Consider the following 24,977-nt stretch of genomic DNA (forward strand, 5'->3'; position numbering starts at 1 on the left):
AAATAAATTGTCTGCCTCAGCGCAAAATATTAATAAAAGCCAAATCTCTTTACCAAACCGACAAAAATAACTTCATTGTTCTGCAAGGTGATTAATGCTTGACTGTCAGAAAGGTGGAAATAAAACCTGAAACTAACAACATATTCTAGCCTTCCATAATTATGCGAACGTATTTTAATTCATTTGGTAGCTCCCGGCCACAGAAATCTGTTTTGTTTTCATTTAATGTGAGAATAATAAACGAAGAGGTAACAGCAAAATCACTATACGTAAACACAGGTCACGTGGAGACTACCCACCTCCCCACTACAACTCAGACTGCTCTGTGCATCAGCCGTGGATCTACGATATTTCCGGACCGGAGCAATTTGGATAGTGGTGCCCAGCCACACATCTGTAGCCAGAAGCGGGAGAAGGTACTACCCATAGGCGCCTCAAATGCGCATGCACAAGAGCCCACCCGCAAATGCTCAAATGAATCAAATGTAAACAGCTGTGATGTCACACTCATCGGAGGCAATTTGCTGTTAGGAAGCAATGCATATTCTTCCTGAAGCCTTTGACACACTTTGGTTGGCAGACGCTTGTATGAGCACTGTGTTTTGTTGTTGTATATGGCGCATTTCCTTTGCAACTGAAGTTTTATTTTCATTTTTTTCTCTTGTTCATGTTTTTTTGCTGCAGCATTATTCTGCAGAAGCGGGATACAGTAATATCCTTCTTTAGAGTATTGGTTCTTACCGGTCAAAATCACAAAAGTGTAACTGGTAACAAAAACAAGAAAAAGTTCCTGGAATTCTAAAAAATTCCCGGGTTTTTCCCGGATCTCCCAGATGTCCCGGGTCGTATACACCCTGTAAGAGTGGTGTTATATTCAACCATGAATGTTTGCGCCTGTAAAATATATTTCTGAGTGCTCTTCTTTTGACTGCATCACCATAGCCAATGAGTCCTGCGCTGAAAATTTCTACTACATAATAGAAAGCAATTCTTCTTAAAAAGTTATGCAACTTTTATTAATGTTAGTTGATGCGAAGGAACACCGCAGTGTACATTCAATACGATGCCATTTCGGATAAAGTAACAGCACTTTGTTTGGAAGATTTACTTTTCATTACCAAGCCCTTTTTTATGCCAATAATGCCTTTTTGTTTTTCTTTCTCCTTATTATTCTTGTTTCCTTTAAAATCTTTTTCTTTATAGATGGCATCTTGAAAAATGATAACTTCAGCTCCTGGTGCAACCTTTATCTTCTTTGTTTTACCAGTGGGACTACACTGTCTGACTGTTTCCTATAATAAGCTTTCAAATGACAAATCAGAAGTTCCAGAACATAATGAAACATTGGTTAACTCGGGAATGGTTGAGAAAGAACTCTGATACTGGGAGAACTGCAGGGCTCAGTAGATGTAGGTCTATAAAATTCTGGAAGTTGTTCAGCTGGAAGCTTCCCAAAAATCTGAGTACTTTCTGTTAAAGACGTAGCTTCCACACAGTCTATGGCTGCATTATCATGAGCTGGCAATGGATTTGTTTCTGCCAAAGATTTTGTATGAGCTACATATCTTTTATATGCCTCCGGATCATATTTAGTTTTATCAATTACTTCTCTACTGTAAGGGAATATTCCTGCTTTTTGAAAACCACTTTTCAACAATTCAGGTGGTGTTTCATTCCATACAGCAGTGAGGAGATTGGAAAAGTCACATTTGCTAAATTTTACCACTTGATGATGTCTCTGGTGAAGAGTTAACTTTTGGTCCCAAGTAGATTTCACACTCTTAAACACTGCTACATCCATTGGCTGCAGGATGAATTATCATGCTCAACATTGTTGTCAGTCAAACAATGCTTCACATACTGTACTGTAATTGAAATGGTGGCATTCTTTAGTTCTGTGTTATATTTTATAAAAGGAACCATGGTTTAAAAATATAGTAGACTTAAATAAAAAATAAAATATATCTCACACAAACTCAGTAGACCTACAAATCCAGCACATCAGGTATTCTGGTATCCGTATGTACAGGAAGGCCAGTTTAGTTGATCCAGTGTGATGGCAAAAACAAGGTTACGGCTTAAATAAATAAATATGTTCCGGTAAGTTTGTTTGGGGCAAGTGTAACCCCTCCTGGTTACACTTGCCCTAGCCGATTGGTTACATTTGCCCCACAAAGGAAAAAGTTGGGGTAAGTGTAACCATGCCTGGCATATCAAGAGCTTAATCAGTAGAGTAAAACGAATCTCATATTTGAAATTATCATGCAAAAGTTAGTTTGTAACCAAAAATTGTGCAGTTATCTTTAAAACTGCAAAAATTAAAGAACAACAAATTCTGAGCATGTCACTCTCTCGTAGAGTGATAATGTAGACGTCAATTGAAGTCCAAAAATTAATAACCAATTTATGTCAGATATGACAACTTATGGTTAAATATAACAAAGAAAGGAGTAAATTAACATGTGTGATAGCTCAGAGGTAAAAATACAGCTTCTTTAAGGCACCATAAGTCGTGGTTACAAACACACAAACTTCAAGCTTTCGCAACCCAAGGTTGCTTCATCAGGAAAGGAGAGGGAAAGACGAAAGGATGTGGGTTTTAAGGGAGAGGGTAAGGAGTCATTCCAATCCCGGGAGCGGAAAGATTTGCCTTAGAGGGAAAAAAGGACAGGTATACACTCGCAAACACAACATATCTATCCGCGCATATACAGACACAGGCAGACATTTGTCAATAACTACAACTGGCCACCCAGAAAAAAATCAATGTTCTGTACACAATGAAAAAAAATGGAAACAAATGTGTGTTTAGTTTAAGAGCGACAACAATTAATAGATCTCTGTTCATTTTAATGTTCAACGGACCAACATAAGAGAAAAAAATATAATTATTATCACTCTAGTGCTTTTATGTCCAATTTCACGTCTGTGTGTGGAAGAAGAGTGTGTATATACATAAATAACTTCTTGTGTTTCACTTGATTTTTTTTTATTTATCTTACAAAATATTTAACAGGATGGTGAAATTGTATCACCTGACCCTATTTATTATTGGATTTTATAAAAAAAGAAACATGTGAAAAATTGCTACAATGAGGAATGAAATATTTTACAACTGTACACACTTTCTTCATTTTCAGCAGCATTCCAATCCTTCCACAGGTAGCCATTTTGAGCTTTCTAGGGCATCCCAGAGACAGTAATCTCGTTCAGTTACTTCTCTGTTCAGCTTCTCAACATCTATCTGCTGATTATGTTCTATAAAAAAGAAACAAATAACATCCTATGAAATACAACTAGAAAGAGATTAATCATTTAGACTAGACTTGGCTACTGTTTCTATGTTTCGGGACAGTGTATCGATGCGTGGAACTGTTTCAGTGTTTCGAAACGGCTACTATGTTTCACTGTTTCGAAACAGTGGTGTTTCATTCTGCTCTGTGTCGGATAACGGGACCTGATTCGATCTCGAGCCAGCCACAGAAACTATCGTTGTTTCAAAATAATGCTGTTTCAGTCCACTTGTGCTTGGAACGGACTAACTGTATCGTTGTTTCAAAATAACGCTGTTTCAGTCCACTTGTGCTTGGAATGGACTAACTGTATCGAAACAGTGATGTTTCATTTCGCTTTGTCTCGGACGAGATTCGGGCACGGCACAGATACGGAAATACATTTAATGTACTACTTCATCAAACTCTTTCAAGAGTGTCGAAATCCTTTTGATATACAACAGCATGAAGCTTAAGATTTCCGAAAATAAAGCTTTGTTTCTAATTGACTGCTCTATTCCGAAATGGCGTAATACACTCCTGGAAATGGAAAAAAGAACGCATTGACACCAGTGTGTCAGACCCACCATACTTGCTCCGGACACTGCGAGAGGGCTGTACAAGCAATGATCACACGCACGGCACAGCAGACACACCAGGAACCGCGGTGTTGGCCGTCGAATGGCGCTAGCTGCGCAGCATTTGTGCACCGCCGCCGTCAGTGTCAGCCAGTTTGCCGTGGCATACGGAGCTCCATCGCAGTCTTTAACACTGGTAGCATGCCGCGACAGCGTGGACGTGAACCGTATGTGCAGTTGACGGACTTTGAGCGAGGGCGTATAGTGGGCATGCGGGAGGCCGGGTGGACGTACCGCCGAATTGCTCAACACGTGGGGCGTGAGGTCTCCACAGTACATCGATGTTGTCGCCAGTGGTCGGCGGAAGGTGCACGTGCCCGTCGACCTGGGACCGGACCGCAGCGACGCACGGATGCACGCCAAGACCGTAGGATCCTACGCAGTGCCGTAGGGGACCGCACCGCCACTTCCCAGCTAATTAGGGACACTGTTGCTCCTGGGGTATCGGCGAGGACCATTCGCAACCGTCTCCATGAAGCTGGGCTACGGTCCCGCACACCGTTAGGCCGTCTTCCGCTCACGCCCCAACATCGTGCAGCCCGCCTCCAGTGGTGTCGCGACAGGCGTGAATGGAGGGACGAATGGAGACGTGTCGTCTTCAGCGATGAGAGTCGCTTCTGCCTTGGTGCCAATGATGGTCGTATGCGTGTTTGGCGCCGTGCAGGTGAGCGCCACAATCAGGACTGCATACGACCGAGGCACACAGGGCCAACACCCGGCATCATGGTGTGGGGAGCGATCTCCTACACTGGCCGTACACCACTGGTGATCGTCGAGGGGACACTGAATAGTGCACGGAACATCCAAACCGTCATCGAACCCATCGTTCTACCATTCCTAGACCGGCAAGGGAACTTGCTGTTCCAACAGGACAATGCACGTCCGCATGTATCCCGTGCCACCCGACGTGCTCTAGAAGGTGTAAGTCAACTACCCTGGCCAGCAAGATCTCCGGATCTGTCCCCCATTGAGCATGTTTGGGACTGGATGAAGCGTCGTCTCACACGGTCTGCACGTCCAGCACGAACGCTGGTCCAACTGAGGCGCCAGGTGGAAATGGCATGGCAAGCCGTTCCACAGGACTACATCCAGCATCTCTACGATCGTCTCCATGGGAGAATAGCAGCCTGCATTGCTGCGAAAGGTGGATATACACTGTACTAGTGCCGACATTGTGCATGTTCTGTTGCCTGTGTCTATGTTCCTGTGGTTCTGACAGTGTGATCATGTGATGTATCTGACCCCAGGAATGTGTCAATAAAGTTTCCCCTTCCTGGGACAATGAATTCACGGTGTTCTTATTTCAATTTCCAGGAGTGTATATACTTTATAAACACTAACAAACAATAAAATAAAGCACACTATTCGCATTCAAAATAATAAAAGTGTGAAAAACATTCAGTTAAATTACACATCTCCTATAACATATGCTTATCTGTTGATGTACAGTAATCATATTAAAAAAATGCAAGTAAACCCACTACATTTTGAATTAGAAAAGGCGTAGACTGGCAGTTTTTAGACATATACGTAAATTGGATGCACTTGAAAAGCAATATGATTGACGGATCATTGATGATGTAATGGTGAACGGGAAAGGCTAAGAAGCATGGTGGATTTATAGTAATGATTCGAAACACCTTAAGGGACAAAAATTTTTTTCTCTTATATTTTGTCAATTATTCGAATTATGTGGCTTTATTTGTGAGTCTATAGTCAATGTGCCTATTCTCCACAATGATTTCTTTTGTGTGCGTGGACATTAGCAGGCCGGGTATATATTATCCATACTAACAAAATGTGGGAATCCCACTAGCGTATCCATTGTTTCTGCAGTTTTTTCCCGCCTCCAGTACAGTTCGTGTTGGTTCTTCTGTCTTCAGCTATGGCGTTACGAAGTCTGGTGTGGGATTATTTTATGAAGATAAATCCTGAGAAAATTAAATGTAACTTGTGCTCGGCAGTTTTGTCGTTTAAAAGTAGTTCAACTTCTTGCTTAAACAGACACTTGCGACATAAGCATCCAACAGTTAATTTAAGTGAAACTCGTTCGAAATCAGTCTTTATGAATCTGGGCAGTGATGAAATCAGTTCAGTTTCCACAGCAACTGTTCAGGAATCTGCCATTCCAGTGCCTGTGCGTCAAGATGAACAATCTGTGCAATAAATACCCAGCACTTCCACCAGTTCAGTTCTGGGTAGGTGTGGTAAACAAACAAAGATTACTGGATTTGCATCAAGACCAGTGCCTTCATCCAAACGAGCCAAAATAGACGAACAGATTTTAAGACTTGTTGTTACAGAATACCTTCCATTTAATGTAGTTGAGAGTGTAGAGTTTAGAAAAATGACTTATTTATTAAATGAAAACTATGCACCACCAAGTAGAAAAACACTCTCCCACAGTTTACTCTCTCAAGTGTTCGACAGCACATTAGTGCGGGTAAGATCTGCAGTGCAAGCTGCATCCTACATCTGCATTACAACTGATGGATGGACATCTGTGAAAAATGAGAATTATATTGCAGTGACTGCTCACTTCATTGATGAAAACTGCAATCTGAAGTCATATTTGTTATCTAGTTTTAAATTCCATGACAAGCATACAGCAGAAAATATTTCCAGTGAATTACAAAATGTGACTTCAACTTGGGTATCACCAATAAAATTGTAGCTTGCACTACAGATAATGCACCTAACATGGTGGAGGCAGTGATGATGTGCAAATGGTGGCATGTACCTTGTTTTGCACATACACTGAATTTAATCGTGCAAGCAAGCCTTGAACCAATTACAGACACAAGGGCAAAGGTGAAGTCAATAGTGGAATTTTTCAAAAGAAGTCCTCAAGCACTTGAGAAATTACACAACATTCAGAAGCAAATGGGCTTCCCTATTTTAACACCGAAACAAGATTGCCCTACAAGATGGAATTCCACATATGAAATGTTTGACAGGCTTTTGAAAATCAAAGAGCCTTTGCAAAGCACCCTTGCCATCCTCAGTGTGGATTCACAAACAAAACTGTCCAATGAAGACTGGTTAGTTATTGAAAAATCTTGTGAAATACTATCTCCTTTTGAACAAGTCACAACAGAAATTAGCAGTGAAAGAAATGTAACCTTGTCAAAAGTTGTCTTATTAAGCAAAGGTTTACAAAGTCATTGTCTGAGACTGAAAAACTCAGATCACAGCAATGAAGCTACAAATACAGTAATTGCTAAACTTGAGGACGGAATCTGTACCCACCTCGTTCAAAAGTTTGCAGATAAAGCAATTGCTTGTGAGGCAACATTACTGGGTCCTCGCTTCAGGAAGCATGGTTTTCCAAAAACTGGGCATCGATTAAAAGAAACAAAAGATGCCATAATTAACAAGTGCTGTGCAATACGACAGAAACCCACTCAGTGTTCTACAGAAAATCCGCCACCAGCCAAACCAGTTGAGGTGAGCACATTCACTTCTAGCAGTGGCAACATTTGGCAAGATTTTGACCAAGCTGTAGGTGGCTTGATCCAAAGTGTAGAAATCCACGTGCTGCAAGTATAGTCGAGCCTGATAAATATATGAAGATGCCACTGATACACAGATCACAAGATCCATTGCTGTGGTGGAAAGAAAATCATGTGTTGTTTCCTACACTGTTTGAAACAATGAAACGACGTCTTTGTATTATGGCCACCTCTGTTCCATGTGAGCGCATATTTTCAAAGCAGGGGCAAACAATAACAGACAGACAATCCCGTCTTTCAGGCGAAAAAGTATCAAAAATGATATTTCTAAACTACAACTTAGAATAGGTACAGCAGATCTACTCAGAAATGAAACAGGAAAATTTCAATTGATTTTGTTCTTCTCTGGACAGAGTGCACTGAATTTATATTTGGCTGTATTTTGTTTAGTCCACTAAACTGTGCATGTAGCTACCTTACAAGAACATTTTTCTCAAATTTGTTGCACACAGAAGACACTTTTTGCTCACCATTCTGTGAGTTTAATTTTTTTTAGTATGTTATTTATTCATTTATGTGTTTGAGAATAATTATCTGATTTGTGTATGTATATGTTTGTGTGTATATTTTTGTAAATGTGCTGTGTTTGGTTATTACACTATAGGCATCTTGATACTTGTGTATGATAAAAAATTCTCAGGCAAATCAACAATTGTACTTCGATACTTTTGTTTTTGGCATTCAGATACTGTGATAAAAATTGCATTTCTACAACAACGTAATTTCATCCCTGATTTCCTGGGCAAGTATATAATACATCTGCTTGCCGTGAGTACTTGAGGGAACTCCATGTACCTGTACCTCAAACAAACTTCTTTAGCAAGAACTATAAGTGGTGTAGAGGCAGATTTGCCATGATACAGGTATCACAAAGGCATTACACTGTAGGAACTGCTTTAAATTTTCGTCTGGATTTTATACTTCAAAGAAACATAGGAATCTCTGCATTTCAGTTATCTTGAAATGTTTTCCTGTTCTATCAAGTGTACTTACTATGAGATGTATCCAGCTAACTTGTGAATGTTTGATGAGAAACTGCCATACTTGACCATTGCGCTATATCCTCCAGTCTGTTACGGTAAATTTTTGATCTGTGTGCATCAGTCACTTTGCATCCCGCTCTGTGTGACAAACAATGGAAAATTTAACTGCGGGTAGTAAAAGTGTGAGCGGCATACTCATAAATGTTAATTCAGTGCCTCACTTCCAGGATGTTATCTCAATAAATTATATCTCATGATATGCCTTTTCAAGAGCACATACAGATTATCACTCATAAAACCTATCAAAATTATGCACTAGAATACAGGGAAACGAGTTTGGCAAAATCTGTTATGTCAAACATATTAAGTCTGACCTCGGCCAATTGGAAAGTACGAAAGTCACATGACATGAAAGCAGTGCATTTGCTGCTACACGAAATATGGAACTGGAAAGACGTCTAAGTGAAAGTTTCACACTCTCTGCGATATGATTGGCGGTCTCGCACCTCATTTGTGTTTTTATGACAATATTTATACAGTAGACACTCAAGATTATATAATGTGAAGGCCTATACCATTATAAGACACAAACTGTTTCACTGTTTCGAAACATTACACTGTACTGTTTCATTTGTTTCGAAACAGTTTGGTGTTTCAGTTTGCCCATCTCTAATTTAGACAATAAAAAATCACCCCATGTGGTACATGTTGCCAAAGTAATCACAAATTCAGTTCAACAAGAATAGCAATTATTGTGTCAACATATGGTGGCAAAATAACTTAAACTGTGTCAGAAAGCTATTCTATTACTGAGAAGCAACGTGTATGTTTCATTCCAACACTAAATTTTTATAACGCACAAACTGTGACGAAAACAGCATTACACACCATCTATTTGCAAATCACTAAATTCCACTGTTTGTTTACCTCTAATCCTGCACAACTGACTCTCCATTGATAGGCATTCATGACGTTTGCACATAATTCCAGAATGATCCCACTAACAAACCTACTCCTTCTCCTGCTCCTCCTCCTCCTTCTCCTCCTCTAGGTGAAAGAAGCTAAGATCTTTACTCAAAAGCTAGGAAGTGTCGATTTTTAATTTTATTTCCTCCGCAGTCCATTGGCCCTAGTCAAATACAATACTACCACACAATCTTATGCTTTAGGAATGGAGTTCCTATGAAAGCTTCAAACCCAAGTAAAGCGACAATATTCTGAGCACAGAGAGGTCACTATTTGCTGAGCAGAGGGGACACTGGACAGCTTAGAGGTATTTAAAAAAGGATTCACACTTAGAACACATTTACCAGTTAAAAATACACTTTTTCCATGTTAAATAACAATATACTTCCCCTCAGAGCTGTAAAACTTATCAATTCTTTTAATGGTGAAAGTTTTATACACCAGCATAAAACTTCCTAGCACCTTTTTTTTTCTTTTTTTTTTTAGAAAGGTCTTTGATGTGTGGCAACGTGTACACTGCATATTTTATATTTTCCTATTATGAAAGTATAAATACAAATTCTGTCAAATACAATAAAGTGGCACTGAAATGGAGATTGCAATGCATAGCCATGTCACATGACCTCACCAGCCAACAACAGAAGATATTCAGAGCATAGGGCACATAATATAGTCAGCCAAGCACAATCACTGTTAAGTAGTACAAACACACAAACAGGAAAAGTTAATGGTTCAGTCTGATACACGTACAGTATACTGTAGCTACAAGAAAAGCTAAGCTTTCACACATAATAATGGTCATCAAAACTTTTTTCCTGTTTTTTTCTTTTTTTCTGAAGGTGCAGTTAAGCAGGAGCCTAAGAGCACAGCTTAAATTGCAGCAGCTGAAAATTACTGGCAAGCACGATTATAAATTTGCTGCTGTGCACCGAACATTTTGTGGGTTACCTGGCTGAATATATGTTATGTTCTGTCGAGCACTTGGACTTCTCTGTAGAAAAAACCAATTACATGTGATTTTTGCTCAAAAACTCAACTCACCCCTCTGTTTCTTTCTTTTTTTTTTTGTTTTACAATGTTAAAAAACAACTAATGTCATATGCACCCTTGTCAGAACCTCAGAACAATAACATGAAAAAGGAGTCAAAAGCGACTACACATTAAGAGCGATCAATGAAAGGAAAGACAGCTAAACACAAGGACTTCCTCTTGGAGAAAGGTCCACAAAATATTCTGTAAAGACAATGGAGGTCCTAAACTAAAGATTAAATGTCCTTTACCATAATGCTACGACAGATAAAACACAGTCAATAGCCTGCGCATCGTTCAGTAAAACAGCCAATAACCCAGATGGCAAATATACAGTAGAACATGGCTGAAAAAAGGGCATTCGGTCAGGAAACACTGAACCGTCGAAGATTAACGACAATGAGCACAAAGTGGTGAGGGAGACCACTTAACAAACGGCAATGGCTAAAACGATAGTGCCCAATATGTAACCTAACTAAAATGATCTACTCGCGGCGAAAGGGCTGAGAGGAGGTCGGCCAGGCAGCTCAATGACATTTAATTCCCAAGAGCTTATTCCCATGAAAGGAAGACCAGTGGTGATGCCAAAGTGACACCTTCTGCTGACAGACGGCAACAAGGAGATCATTGGAAGGTATGGAAGAACTAGCAGGCTGAGGTAGGAGGACTGCAGCCTTGGCATTAGTTCATGCGAGAGCCATCAGTGTACACAAAGGTACTACCACAAAGTTCTGTGCAAAGGTGGAGAAACTTACACCAATAGATAGAATCTGGAGTAGTGTCCTTAGGAAGTGAATGAAGTCCGAAGTGAGCATGAGCCACCACACGAAGCCAAGGTGATAAAGTGTTCACACCCCCTGGGAACGTGGCAGGCAGCGTGAAGTTAAGCTGCAAGAGCAGTAGCCAAAAGCGAACTCCAGGGGTAACAAAGAAGAGAGACGTGCCCCGTACTGGTGTGCAAAGGAGTCATCATAGGAGGAGGCATTGGACAGGTGGCCACCATGGTGGAAAAATGGCATGTGTATCTGCTGAGGAGACCATACGACAGTGGTACTTCAGCAGGTTCTGTGTATACAGGCTCTCAACCAGGCTAGTGTAACAGGCACCAGTGGCCGAATGGATGGCACGATGGTGGACTGTATTTAAATGGTGTAAGATGGATGGTCGTGCAGATGCATAAACTAAACACTCATAGTCTAGTTTCAAACGGACAAGGGATCAGCACAAACGAAGGAAAGTGCTCTGTCCACTCCCAGGAAGTACAAATGCGAACACACAGGACATTAAGGGACCAAATACAGCAGGCGTCCAGATAAGACGTGGGAGGACCAAGAAAATTTCCTTTCAAGCATAAGCCCCAGGAATTTCGTAGTTACAGTGAAAGGAAGAGCAACAGGCCCAAGATGTAAACATGGTGGAAGAAACCCATTGCACCACCAGAAATGCATACAAACAGTTTTATCAGTGGAAAAACAAAAGCCATTGTAATTGCTCCATGAATAAAGGTGATCGAGACATCACTGAAGACACTGCTCAAGGAGACATGTCTGTGGAGAACTACAATAGATAGCAAAATTATGAAAAAAGGGAATCAGAGATGCCCCGCAGGAGACAGGCCATTGCAGGGTTAACGGCGATAGCAAAGAGAATGACGCTCAGGACGGAACCCTGAAGCACACTGTTTTCCTGGATAAAGGTGTCGGTCTTTTAAAAATTCCTGAAGAAAATGGGGCAGGCGGCCTTGGAAGCTCCACATGTTAAGAGTACGGAGGATACCAGTCCTCAAGCAGGTGTTGTAGGTTTTCTCCAGATCAAAAAACACATCCACAGTCTAGTATTTCCGTAGAAAATTGTTCGACAAAGTGATAAGATAGTCAACTGCAGAGCAGCGCACCCAAAAATCTACACTGTGCAGTGGTTAGTAAACTGAGAGACTCAAGCCACCATACCAGCCAGGCATGAATCACACATTCCATCACCTTGCAAATACAGCTGGTGAGAGAATTGGGGCGGTAGTTAGAAGGAAGCTGTTTGTCCTTACTGGGCTTAGCTATGGGAATGACAATGGCTTCATGCCAGAATCTGGGAAATGAGTCACCTGCCCAGATGTGATTGTACGCATGACGGAGGAATTGCTTGCCCGCAAGAGAAAGGTGCTGCAACTTCTGAAAGCAAATATTGTCCAAATCAGGATGAAGTGAGAGCATGACCTAGCTCCAGCATAGGAAAGGCAGCATTGTAGAATTCACGATTCTGAGAGAAAGGGTATCACTCGAGCCTCCTCCATTCGTTTCCTCGAAATCTCCGCAAAATAGCAGCCTAAGGCGTTGGTGATAGGAACAATGACATCAGCAGCTATGGTCAGGACGGAAATTGGGGAATGGACCTTGGTGCCAGAGTGTCACTGGAGGTTGGCCCACACAACAGAATAGGGAGCAGGACTGCTAAAAGAACTAGAGAACTTTTTTTGCTACCCCCAAGCACGCAACAACACTGAGCACACAACCATTTATAACGAATACTGTTCGCCATTTTAGGATGATGGTTAAATATGCGGAGAGCAAATGTATGCACAAACCGAACTGCGGATTCCATCAGTGCACCAAGTGACCACAATACTGTGCACTAAAGGTGAACTGCGAGGAAAGGAACGTTCTGCGGCAGTACGGTTAATGTTTGTAAGATATTCTATCTGGTCATCACAACTGGGGAAATGTTGTTCGTCAAAGGTCACCAGGAAGGAGTAAAGTCTGCAGTGCCAAATGGTTTACACGTAGATGGGGTAGGAGTCAGCAAATGGATAGTTGTTTGAGTATGTGTTAGAGAGAACAGACCACTCGAGATGACGAGCAAGTTGGGCAGTGCAGAATGAGGTGTCCAAATGGGTACAGGTGTGTTTGGAGTCTGACAGGAATGTTGGTCCTCCAGTGTTAAAGCAGATGAGGTTGAGCTGATTGAGATGGTCAAGAGAGGGCACCTCTCTGAAACAAAGAGGACGGTGCGCATTAAAGTCTCCAAGCTGTAAAATGAGGGAGGGAGTTTCCCAATAAGCTGAAGGAAGTCCACCCTGGTGACACCGAATGACGGAGGTATGTAGATGGTAAAAAGAGAAAAGCTGAAGCGAGGAAGGAAAATGTGGACTGCAACAGCTTGCAGCTAGATGTTCAGTGAGATAGTCTGACTATGAATGACATCCCAGGCAAGCAGCATGACTCCCACATGAGATGGATTGCTGCCTTGGGGGGAAAGGTCAAAGCAGACGGGAAAGAAATGCAAGAAATCAAAGCAGTCACGAGGATGTAATTTTGTTTCCTGGACGCAGAAAACTAGCAGAAGCTGCGATTCCAAGTGCAGCTGTAATTCCTCCTTGATGGATCTAATCCCATGAATGTTTCATTTAAGAAGAGTCCCGATGGGGAAAGGAGTGAAGAGAAAAAATGAAGGGTTGTCACATCAGTGGCAGCCGAATGCCAGCCTTCAAAGAGTCACTGCTACAGGGCACAGAGGCTGAAGGATCCCTGCTCCATGAGATTTACAGAGACAACGGCATTCTCACTGGGTCAGCCAGCAGATTCAAGGTGGAGAAACGGTTGGTGGTACGCACCGGCAAAATGGAGATCAGCCGGTAAGGGTATCACGTGGCAACACCGTGAAGACAATCTCCAAGTCAGTGAAGGACTCCTTTCCTTGGAGCCTTTGTGGTTGGCAGATGAAGACTCAGGTGTTTGTTGGCTAGAAAGATGTAAAAAATCTTCGTGGGAGTATTCCTTCTGTTCTTTCCAATCTCTGGTTGCGTAGCAGGTGATTTTGCCGCCGAAGGCGAAAATTTGGTGGCTTGTTGCATAACTGGAGGAGGAGGAGATGGGGATGCTACCATGACACTGGGCAATTTCATAACAGTGGTGCTAAATTTGAGGTCGCAAGTCTGTGTGGCCATATCCTTCGTGCAGTGAGGTATAGCAAGAACGGTACTGTAAGTGCCAGGTGGTAAAATGCAGGGATTCCGACTAGCCAATAACTTGCACACAGCAGGATAAGGTACTTTATCTTTCACCCAGATCTCCTGGACAGCCCGCTAATCAAAATACAGGGGACATTCTTGGGATGAGGCTGCATGGCCGCCATTGCAATTGATACAATTGGGAGAAGGATGCGGGCAATCACCCTTGTGAGCACCCCTACCACAAATAACACATATGGCCAGGTTTTGATAGGACATTTGAGTAACACTGACATTGGTAGCAGCAAATCACGTTCGAAATGTATGGTCGGACCATGATGACTTCATAGCCGGCTTTGATCTTTGATGGAGGCACTACGCTATCCGACATGAGAAAGTGTGCGTGTAGGCACGAAGGATGCATCAACCTTTTTTATCATCTGATGGACTGCAATGACGCTCTGACCAGAGAGGTAAGTTTGGATTTCTCCCAAGGTCAGGCCATCGAGCAGCCTACTGTAAATAACACAACATGAAGAATTCAGCATTCGATGGACCCGACACAAACAGGATAGCCATGGAGGAGTGAAGCTACAGGCTTTGCCTGAGAATCACAATTAGTCTCCAGAAGCTAAGTGTCATTGCATAAATGAGAGCAGGATTTCACAGTGCCAGCAACTGCATCAAAACCTTTCTGAATATTAAAAGAATCAACAACCGAAAAGGACTGACCACCTTGAGTACGTAATACCATGAGGAACTGAGGTGTAGCAGGGAGAGTCTTGGAATCTTTAGCGTCATTCCATTTACATTTAGTAAGACTGAGTTGGTGACTGGCTCACTGTAAGAAAAATCCCTATGATTGCCATCATCTGTGATGGAGAGCTCCTTCCAACTGGGGGCCCCCCCTCAGAGGGGATCTCTTCCGCCTTAGGTGATTGTTCACACCTCAGGTCACACCTCCCAAACTCCTGACAGAGGGACTAATTGCCAATTTTGGAAAATAACAGCTCAGGCAAACACCCCTCCCTAGGCCTGGCCTGTACCAGGTGTACGTGTGAACCCTACCTGTCAACCAAGGGTTGGGAATTACATGTTACCCAGTCACCTTTTACATGTCAGATGCATGGGCCAGCCTTTAAGAGCATGCAGGGAGGAAGGAGAAACAAAGAAGAACCTCAAATGCTGCAGTGGAGGAAGGGTAGGAGATGGAGAATGAAGAAAGAAAGAAAGAAAGAAAGAAAAAACAGTAGTGGGATTATTCTGACTCTGGCTACAGAAAATTAAGAACACATTTTCAAAAATATGGCACACGTTCCCCATGGGACGAGAAAAAGGATAGCTGGAGGATAGACATGCAGCATAGCAGGGAAAAGGTGCTGCAAATGCTAGGGCCCAAGCACAAACACACCAAAGTGCTCTGAAGTATAATTATACTTATTGCCATCTTTACTGCACAATTTGTAATCTATGAAAGAACTAAAAGAAATATGAGGGTGAATCAAATGAAAACCTTAAATTTGTAATAACAAATTGAAATTTTGCACCATTATCCTGTGAGTCGGTAAGCGTGCTACAAACAGTGTGCAGAATGGCCTGTAGGAGGCAGCATAGTGCAGATGCACACATACCGTCACAGTATCAGTATAAAGATGGCCACCCCACTTGCGACTTGCACCAGGGAAGAATAGCGTTCAGTTATTCGGTTTTTGCATAATGAAGGTGTGAAACCTATTGAAATTCATCGACAAATGAAGGTTCAGTACGGTGATGCATGTTTGTCACAGCAGCAAGTCTATGAATGGAGTAGGAAGTTCGCAAATGGTGCGACTTCAGTGGAAGATGCTCCTCATCTACGTCAGGCACGAGTTGTGATTCCACAGAACATTGCAGCAGTTGAAGCCATAGTGAAGGAAAACCACTGAGTGACACTGAATGACACTGCAGCCCATTTACAGATTAGTCATGGGTCCGCACATCACATTGTGCATGATGTGCTCCAGTTTCACAAAGTGTCTGCAAGATGGGTGCCACGGCAGCTGACTCCTGAAATGAGAGAATGACGTGTTGATGCTTGTAAAGAACTTCTTCGGCACTTTGAACGAAAAGGTGATGGCTTCCTTGCAAGAATCGTTACTGGGGACGAAACCTGGGTTCACTTTCACCAATCGGAAACAAAGAGAGCGAGCAAGGAATGGCGCCATTCCTCATCACCAAAACCAAAGAAGTTTCGAAAAGAACCATCAGCAGGGAAGGTTGTGCTGACTCTCTTTTGGGATGAAAAGGGCATCATTTTGGAGCATTACATGCCTAGAGGGACCACTGTCACCAGTGCATCATACACAGATCTCCTAAAAAATCATCTTTGGCCTGCAATCAAATCAAAGCGACATGGATTGCTGTCAGCAGGTGTCCATTTGCAACATGACAACGCAAGGCCCCACACTGCCCATACAACAGTTGCCACAATCACAGACCTGCATTTTGAGTGTCTTCCTCATCCACCATACTCACCAGACCTTACCCCAAGTGATTTCCATATGTTTGGACCACTCAAAGACACAATGGGAGGAAAGAAGTTCCGTTCTGATGAAGAGGTATGCCACACAGTGCATGAGTGGTTGTGCGGACTACCAAAAGAACTTTTTTCTAAAGGAATTTATGCACTTTGTTAGCGCTGGAGGACTTGCATTGAGCATGGGGGAGATTATGTTGAAAAGTGATACAGCTTCGTACCACTGCTGCACAATAAATAATATTTAAAAAGTATTTAAGGTTTTCATTTGACTCAACCTCATATGAAAAACTAACACTGAAGCTTGGTCTTTCTTAGCTTGTGTTGCTCGGAGGGGGGAGGGGGGCAAATAACCGACTCTTTTTTCTCCCCACAAATACATATCCATTTTTCAGAGACAAATTTTCCCTAATAACAAGTCGCTATCATAAAACGCTTTTCTATCACAACTTTAAAGAACTTCACTGTATAGGCATAAAAAGTGGTGTAATATGCCTGGCATTTTTTTGTTTAAAAAATGTGTGCCTCTGACACAATAAGAAAGACATCATAGTGTCTTGAATGAAAGCTAAATCCAGTTAAGCATACGCATCTGTCAACATCTGTTATCATATGGAAATTATCTAGTCATGATTAATCTACTGAATGCATAATCCAAATGTAGAGCATGTTCAGCAAATCTATAAAAGGACTGGAATATGGAGCAAGTGCACAGAGAAATAATAATATTAACATTGAAGCCATATGTACACTATTAACTTTAGAAATGATTATAGCAACAGTATGTGAATGGAAAACACTGCATATTATTTTAAAATAAGCCAAAATTAAAAGATTTTTGTCTAATTTATAAAACTGTAAAAGCTAAAAGAACTATCATATTATAACCACACACCTGAAACAGTTGTTATCAACTAAACAAACTGGTTATAGCACTTCATTTTGTGCTACTAAATCTCCAGTCTACCTACCAATAAGCTCAAGGTCATCCTCATGGTTAGTAGTATCTTCCACTACCGGTGCACTGGAGTACGCACTCATACTCTGATAGTAATCATGGGAGGCTTGCGCATGTGCTGATGCAGTAGCTGCTGGATCAGTACTTGTGTCATAATATCCTTGCCATGCAGAATAATTCTGCCAATATGATGGGTCATAGTACTGACTGTAATCTGAACTGGAGCTGTAACCCCCACTTGTTGCTGCTGTAGTAGTTGTCGTGAAGGTACTGGTGTCAGTGCTGAGGAGAAATGTGAGCAACAAATAGTAAGTTACCTGACTTGAGTACACATATTAAATTTCTTGATGAAGAACTGCCAAGCAGCCATCAACTATAAAAGCACTGAAATAAAAAAGTTTGTTACCAACACTGAAAAGGAATGTATTCACCAGGACAAAAAATTTGGGGTTGAAATATGAGGCTCATTCCAATGGTATCACGTGTTGAGTCCAGACAACTCTCATTCATCAATCAATGGGACAGTACTAAATGGGGTAAAAAAAGGTAGTCATCAATCTGAAAACTGTTTTGAACATCACAGTGCTTTACTAGGCATGATCCTATTGGAGCTGGTGTGCCACTGCCTTCCTTCCTATCTTTGAACTGAACTGACTTACTCAGCCAGTTACAGCAAGTCCTACAGTTTAAAGCAGAGTCCAAACCATGGTGCAGCTTGACATTTTTCACATCAACAAAAATTGCCAGAGTTTCATAACCCCATCATCAGGTCTGTGCCACAAAATATGCAATATAAGACAACCTATTTAAAGACACACATTAAAAAATGCAATGAAGTTGACAAACATACCCATAAAAGTCAATACAAAATACTCGTCACCTTTTACTCCACTCCGAAATGTCACCAGTACCCTAGCAGCTCAATATGGCACAAGGAAGTAAACAATTCAGCCAGTAAGTGGTACTAGTGACACATATCTACAACAACACGCAAATTGTTAAATGACAATGCTTATTGAAACAAGTATTATTTAAATGACATACATATATAATTTTTGTTAAGAAAAGAATCACACTGTACTAAATTCACAGCTGTGACATTCCATGTTGCTTGATGTTGGCATAGGAAATGAAGATTAGCTCAGTACATAAATTTCAGCTCCATGTTTTGAAAGCACTGTTACATGGTAGATCACAATTACAAATAGCTCAATAAATACGAACTGTAAAAATACAGAACGAATGGAGCAGGAACACTTATTACAATTAGAAGAAAACACTACTATGTAATGCTTATAATACCAAGATCAGTCACTGCAACTAAACTGTAAAAATTGTCTTTAATTGCCGTTACAAATTCCTACCATCAAGGCCACAGCTGCCGTTCATTCAGCTGCTGGTATTAAACCTAGAAGTACAGTGCCTATATGAGCCTGTTCAAAATGTCAATTTCAACCAATTATTTAAAAAATGTAGTACACACGATTAAACTGTTTTTTCAACAATAGTACATAACAGACAAAATTTCAACACACCTGATGAAAACAATATTCCATACAGCAGTCAAAATAACAAGAGATCAAAAATAAAACTTTTAAAAATGTGGAAAGGAAGAGAGAAAGGGCATTTATCGCAATAAAAGAAACAATAGAAACTTATGGTTAGTAAGAATTTACATTCTTAACACCATGGTCGTCAGTCATTGCATTATACCACAAAAACATCAAAAGTCAGTCACTGCATTTACATTAACCAATAGGATGCCACACGTGTACAATAAATAGTATGTGACAGTAAAAAAAATGTTAAAAACAATTTGACCTAGCTTCCTTCCTATTTTATTTTTTTAAATTTCTGTTTTCATCTTTTTCTTGTTTTAAATGTCAGCAACTACTGTTTTTAATAGGTTGTTGAAATTTTGACTGTCATGTATTACAGTTTTAAACAGTTGGTTGAAATCAAGACATATTGAACAATAGCATATAGGTACTCTACTCTAGGTTTAAATCCAGCAGCTTAAAGCATTCTACCTATGGTCTTGTCGGGAGAAATTTGTAACTGTAATTACTGACAATTTTTACTGTGCAATTGTAATGGCTGATCTCAATGTTACAAGAATTACCCATTACTAGACCATAACTAACAGTGGTTCCTTGTAAATATAGAAAGTGTCCATGATCCTTCCTTCCATATTGTTAAGGTTTACGTTTACTGAGCTATTTGAAATTTCAATGTGTCAAGTAACATTAGTTTTAAAATGTTTTGGCTGAACTTTATTTACTGAGCTATTTCAATTAGTGTTACTTCCCACATTCATAATATAGTAGACTGGAAAATATAGTAAGAACGTTCTGGCAGAATGTAAATAATTTAGGAGTACGGAGACCACTCACCGAATAGCAGAAGTCTTCAGTAGTCAACAGGTACACCCCCCCCCCCCCTTTTTCACTCTCTCTCTCTCACACACACACACACACACACACACACACACACACACACACACACACTGCCATCTGTACCCTTACATTGTGCCAACTGAACCTACAATACCAGGATTGCATTCCTGCATGTGGACTAGGGTGGGTGGGAATTGTGTCGGGGTGGCTCAGAAGGAGACAGCGGCTTTGTTTGCTATGAATGCATGAGAGGAGGACAGCAGATGCATGCGCTTGGCCCAAACTGCACGATTCCAAGGCTGGTGTGGTGCAGTGCACAATGAAGGTGATGTGGACTGGGAGGGAATGACAGGACAGAGGAAGAAGGGACTGTGGGGCAGAGGGTGTGGGGACAATAGGTTAATGAACATTGACACCAGGATGGTTACGACTGGAAAGGATGTGTTGCAAGGGTAACTCTCATCTGTATAGTTCAGAAAAGCTGGTGGCAGCGGCGGTGGTGGTGGTGGTGGTGGTGGTGGTGGTGGAGGAAAGGATTCAGATGATCCAGTTGTACAGCATTCATTGAAATCGAGTACATTATGCTCAGCTACATGCTGTGTCACCGGGTGGTCAACTCTGTTCTTTGCCACAGTTTGGCAGTAGCCAATCACTCTGGTGGACAGCTGGTTGGTTGTCATACCTACACAAAAATCTGTTTAGTGATTACAGCTGAGTTGGTGTACGGCATGGCTGCTTTCACAGGTGGCCCTACCTTTTACAGGGTAGGATAAGCCTGTGACAGGACTGGAGCAGGAAGTGCTGGGTGGGTAGATTGGCCAGATCTTGCATCTGAATCTTCCATAGAATAGATTCATGTGACAGTGGGTTTGGAGTGACACAGGATTGGACCAGGATGTTGTGTAGATTGTGAGGGCAATGGAATATCCTCTCCACCCATCCTAAAGTGGGTTCCCTTCACCCACCCAACCTACACAACCATCCTGGTCCATCCTTGGCCACTCCCGCTCCCAACCCCTTGCCACAGGGATCTTATCTCTGTGAAAGACTCATGTGCAAGATCTGGACAGTCCAGCCACCCAGCACTTTCTATTCCAGTCCTGTCACACGCTTATCCTACCTTGTCAGAGGCAGGGCCACTTGTGAAAGCAGCCTTGTCAGATAAGGTCTGTTAATAAAGTACCAGACTTATTTTTTATTGCTGAAATAAACAATGGTATCAGTGTGCGTGCATACTTTGTGTTTGGGGGCATATGTGGTGCACATACCCGATTCTTTTCATGAGTGTGGAAACAACCAGTCACTGGCTAGCCATGGACAACTGATCATGTGTAAGTGGTAATCACTGAATTTTATGTTGTGGGGAAAAAAAGGAACAATGTTATTGCATCAAATTTTGTTTTAAACTTGGCGATACTCAGACTGAAGCAATCCACAACATTTGACAAGTGTTTGGGGACGAAGCAATGGGTACCATACAGATAAAGGACTTGTAAAACCACTTCAAAGATGGCCACTCATTAATAAAGAGGGAAGTACATTCTGCTCGACCCTCAATATCCACAAATGAGGTTTTTTTTTTTTTTTTGTCATCAGTCTACTGACTGGTTTGATGCAGTCCGCCACGAATTCCTTTCCTGTGCTAACCTCTTCATCTCAGAGTAGCAGTTGCAACCTACATCCTCAATTAATTGCTTGACGTATTCCAACCTCTGTCTTCCTCTACAGTTTTTGCCCTCTACAGCTCCCTCTAGTACCATGGAAGTCATTCCCTCATGTCTTAGCAGATGTCCTATCATCCTGTCCCTTCTCCTTATCAGTGTTTTCCACATATTCCTTTCCTCTCCAATTCTGCGTAGAGCCTTCTCATTCCTTACCTTATCAGTCCACCTAATTTTCAACATTCGTCTATAGCACCACATCTCAAATGCTTCGATTCTCTTCTGTTCCGGTTTTCCCACAGTCCATGTTTCACTACCATACAATGCTGCGCTCCAGACGTACATCCTCAAAAATTTCTTCCTCAAATTAATGCCGGTATTTGATATTAGTAGACTTCTCTTAGCAAGAAATGCCTTTTTTGCCATAGCGAGTCTGCTTTTGATGTCCTCCTTGCTCCATCCGTCATTGGTTATTTTACTGCCTAGGTAGCAGAATTCCTTAACTTCATTGACTTCGTGACCATCAATCCTGATGTTAAGTTTGTCGCTGTTCTCATTTCTACTACTTCTCATTACCTTCGTCTTTCTCCGATTTACTCTCAAACCATACTGTGTACTCATTAGACTGTTAATTCTTCTTCACTTTCACTCAGGATAGCAATGTCATCAGCGAATCGTATCATTGATATCCTTTCACCTTGTATTTTAATTCCACTCCTGAACCTTTCATTTATTTCCATCATTGCTTCCTCGATGTACAGATTGAAGAGTAGGGGCGAAAGGCTACAGCCTTGTCTTACACCCTTCTTAATACGAGCACTTGGTTCTTGATCGTCCACTCTTATTATTCCCTCTTGGTTGTTGTACATATTTTATATGACCCATCTCTCCCTATAGCTTATCCCTACTTTTTTCAGAATCTCGAACAGCTTGCACCATTTTATATTGTCGAACGCTTTTTGCAGGTCGAGAAATCCTATGAAAGTGTCTTGATTTTTCTTTAGCCTTGCTTCCATTATTAGCCGTAATGTCAGAATTGCCTCTCTCGTCCCTTTACTTTTCCTAAAGCCAAACTGATTGTCACCTAGCGCATTCTCAATTTTCTTTTCTTCTGTATATTATTCTTGTAAGCAGCTTCGATGCATGAGCTGTTAAGCTGATTGTGCGATAATTCTCGTACTTGTCAGCTCTTGCCGTCTTCGGAATTGTGTGGATGATGCTTTTCCGAAAGTCAGATGGTATATCGCCAGACTCATATATTCTACACACCAACGTGAATAGGCGTTTTGTTGCCACTTCCCCCAATGATTTTAGAAATTCTGATGGAATGTTATCTATCCCTTCTGCCTCATTTGACCGTAAGTCCTCCAAAGCTCTTTTAAATTCCGATTCTAATACTGGATCCCCTATCTCTTCTAAATCGACTCCTGTTTCTTCTTCTATCACATCAGACAAATCTTCACCCTCATAGAGGCTTTCAATGTATTCTTTCCACCTATCTGCTCTCTCCTCTGCATTTAACAGTGGAATTCCCGTTGCACTCTTAATGTTACCACCGTTGCTTTTAATGTCACCAAAGGTTGTTTTGACTTTCCTGTATGCTGAGTCTGTCCTTCCGACAATCATATCTTTTTCGATGTCTTCACATTTTTCCTGCAGCCATTTCGTCTTAGCTTCCCTGCACTTCCTATTTATTTCATTCCTCAGCGAGTTGTATTTCTGTATTCCTGATTTTCCCGGAACATGTTTGTACTTCCTCCTTTCATCAATCAACTGAAGTATTTCTTCTGTTACCCACGGTTTCTTCGCAGCTACCTTCTTTGTACCTATGTTTTCCTTCCCAACTTCTGTGATGGCCCTTTTTAGAGATGTCCATTCCTCTTCAACTGTACTGCCTACTGGGCTATTCCTTATTGCTGTATCTATAGCGCTACAGAACTTCAAACGTATCTCGTCATTCCTTAGTACTTCCGTATCCCACTTCTTTGCATATTGATTCTTCCTGACTAATGTCAGGAACTTCAGCCTACTCTTCATCACTACTATATTGTGATCTGAGTCTATATCTGCTCCTGGGTACGCCTTACAATCCAGTATCTGATTTCGGAATCTCTGTCTGACCATGATGTAATCTAATTGAAATCTTCCCGTATCTCCCGGCCTTTTCCAAGTATACCTCCTCCTTTTGTGATTCTCGAACAGGGTATTCGCTATTACTAGCTGAAACTTGTTACAGAACTCAATTAGTCTTTCTCCTCTTTCATTCCTTGTCCCAAGCCCATATTCTCCTGTAACCTTTTCTTCTACTCCTTCCCCTACAACTGCATTCCAGTTGCCCATGACTATTAGATTTTCGTCCCCCTTTACGTGCTGCATTACCCTTTCAATATCCTCACACACTTTCTCTATCTGTTCATCTTCAGCTTGCGACGTCGGCATGTATACCTGAACTATTGTTGTCGGTGTTGGTCTGCTGTCGATTCTGATTAGAACAACCCGGTCACTGAACTGTTCACAGTAACACACCCTCTGCCCGACCTTCCTATTCATAATGAATCCTACACCTGTTATACCATTTTCTGCTGCTGCTGATATTACCCGATACTCATCTGACCAGAAATCCTTGTCTTCCTTCCACTTCACTTCACTGACCCCTACTATATCTAGATTGAGCCTTTGCATTTCCCTTTTCAGATTTTCTAGTTTCCCTACCACATTCAAGCTTCTGACATTCCACGCCCCGACTCGTAGAACGTTATCCTTTTGTTGATTATTCAATCTTTTTCTCATGGTAACCTCCCCCTTGGCAGTCCCCTCCCGGAGATCCGAATGGGGGACTATTCTGGAATCTTTTGCCAATGGAGAGATCATCATGACACTTCTTCAAATACAGGCCACATGTCCTGTGGATACACGTTACGTGTCTTTAATGCAGTGGTTTCCATTGCCTTCTGCATCCTCATGTCATTGATCATTGCTGATTCTTCCGCCTTTAGGGGCAATTTCCCACCCCTAGGACAAGAGAGTGCCCTGAAACTCTATACGCTCCTCCGCCCTCTTTGACAAGACCGTTGGCAGAATGAGGCTGACTTCTTATGCCGGAAGTC

The 24,977-nt window shown here is 41.6% G+C and overlaps 1 protein-coding gene across 2 annotated transcripts in view; it reads right to left on the minus strand.

The window, feature by feature from the left end:
- Positions 1-2,972: 2,972 nt before the first annotated feature.
- LOC124615991 (tRNA selenocysteine 1-associated protein 1) overlaps positions 2,973-24,977 on the minus strand; it is a 59,739-nt gene continuing 37,734 nt past the window's right edge. For both annotated transcript variants that reach the window (XM_047144200.1, XM_047144201.1), the window contains exons 5-6: positions 17,827-18,095; positions 2,973-3,258 (exon numbers count right to left, since the gene is read on the minus strand). In XM_047144200.1, the coding sequence (XP_047000156.1) occupies positions 3,137-3,258; positions 17,827-18,095 (391 nt within the window). In that variant the 3' untranslated portion in view covers positions 2,973-3,136. The remainder of the gene's footprint in view (positions 3,259-17,826; positions 18,096-24,977) is intronic.

Source organism: Schistocerca americana, chromosome 5 (assembly GCF_021461395.2).
Source record: "Schistocerca americana isolate TAMUIC-IGC-003095 chromosome 5, iqSchAmer2.1, whole genome shotgun sequence".
Classification (NCBI taxonomy): Eukaryota; Metazoa; Arthropoda; class Insecta; order Orthoptera; family Acrididae; genus Schistocerca; species Schistocerca americana.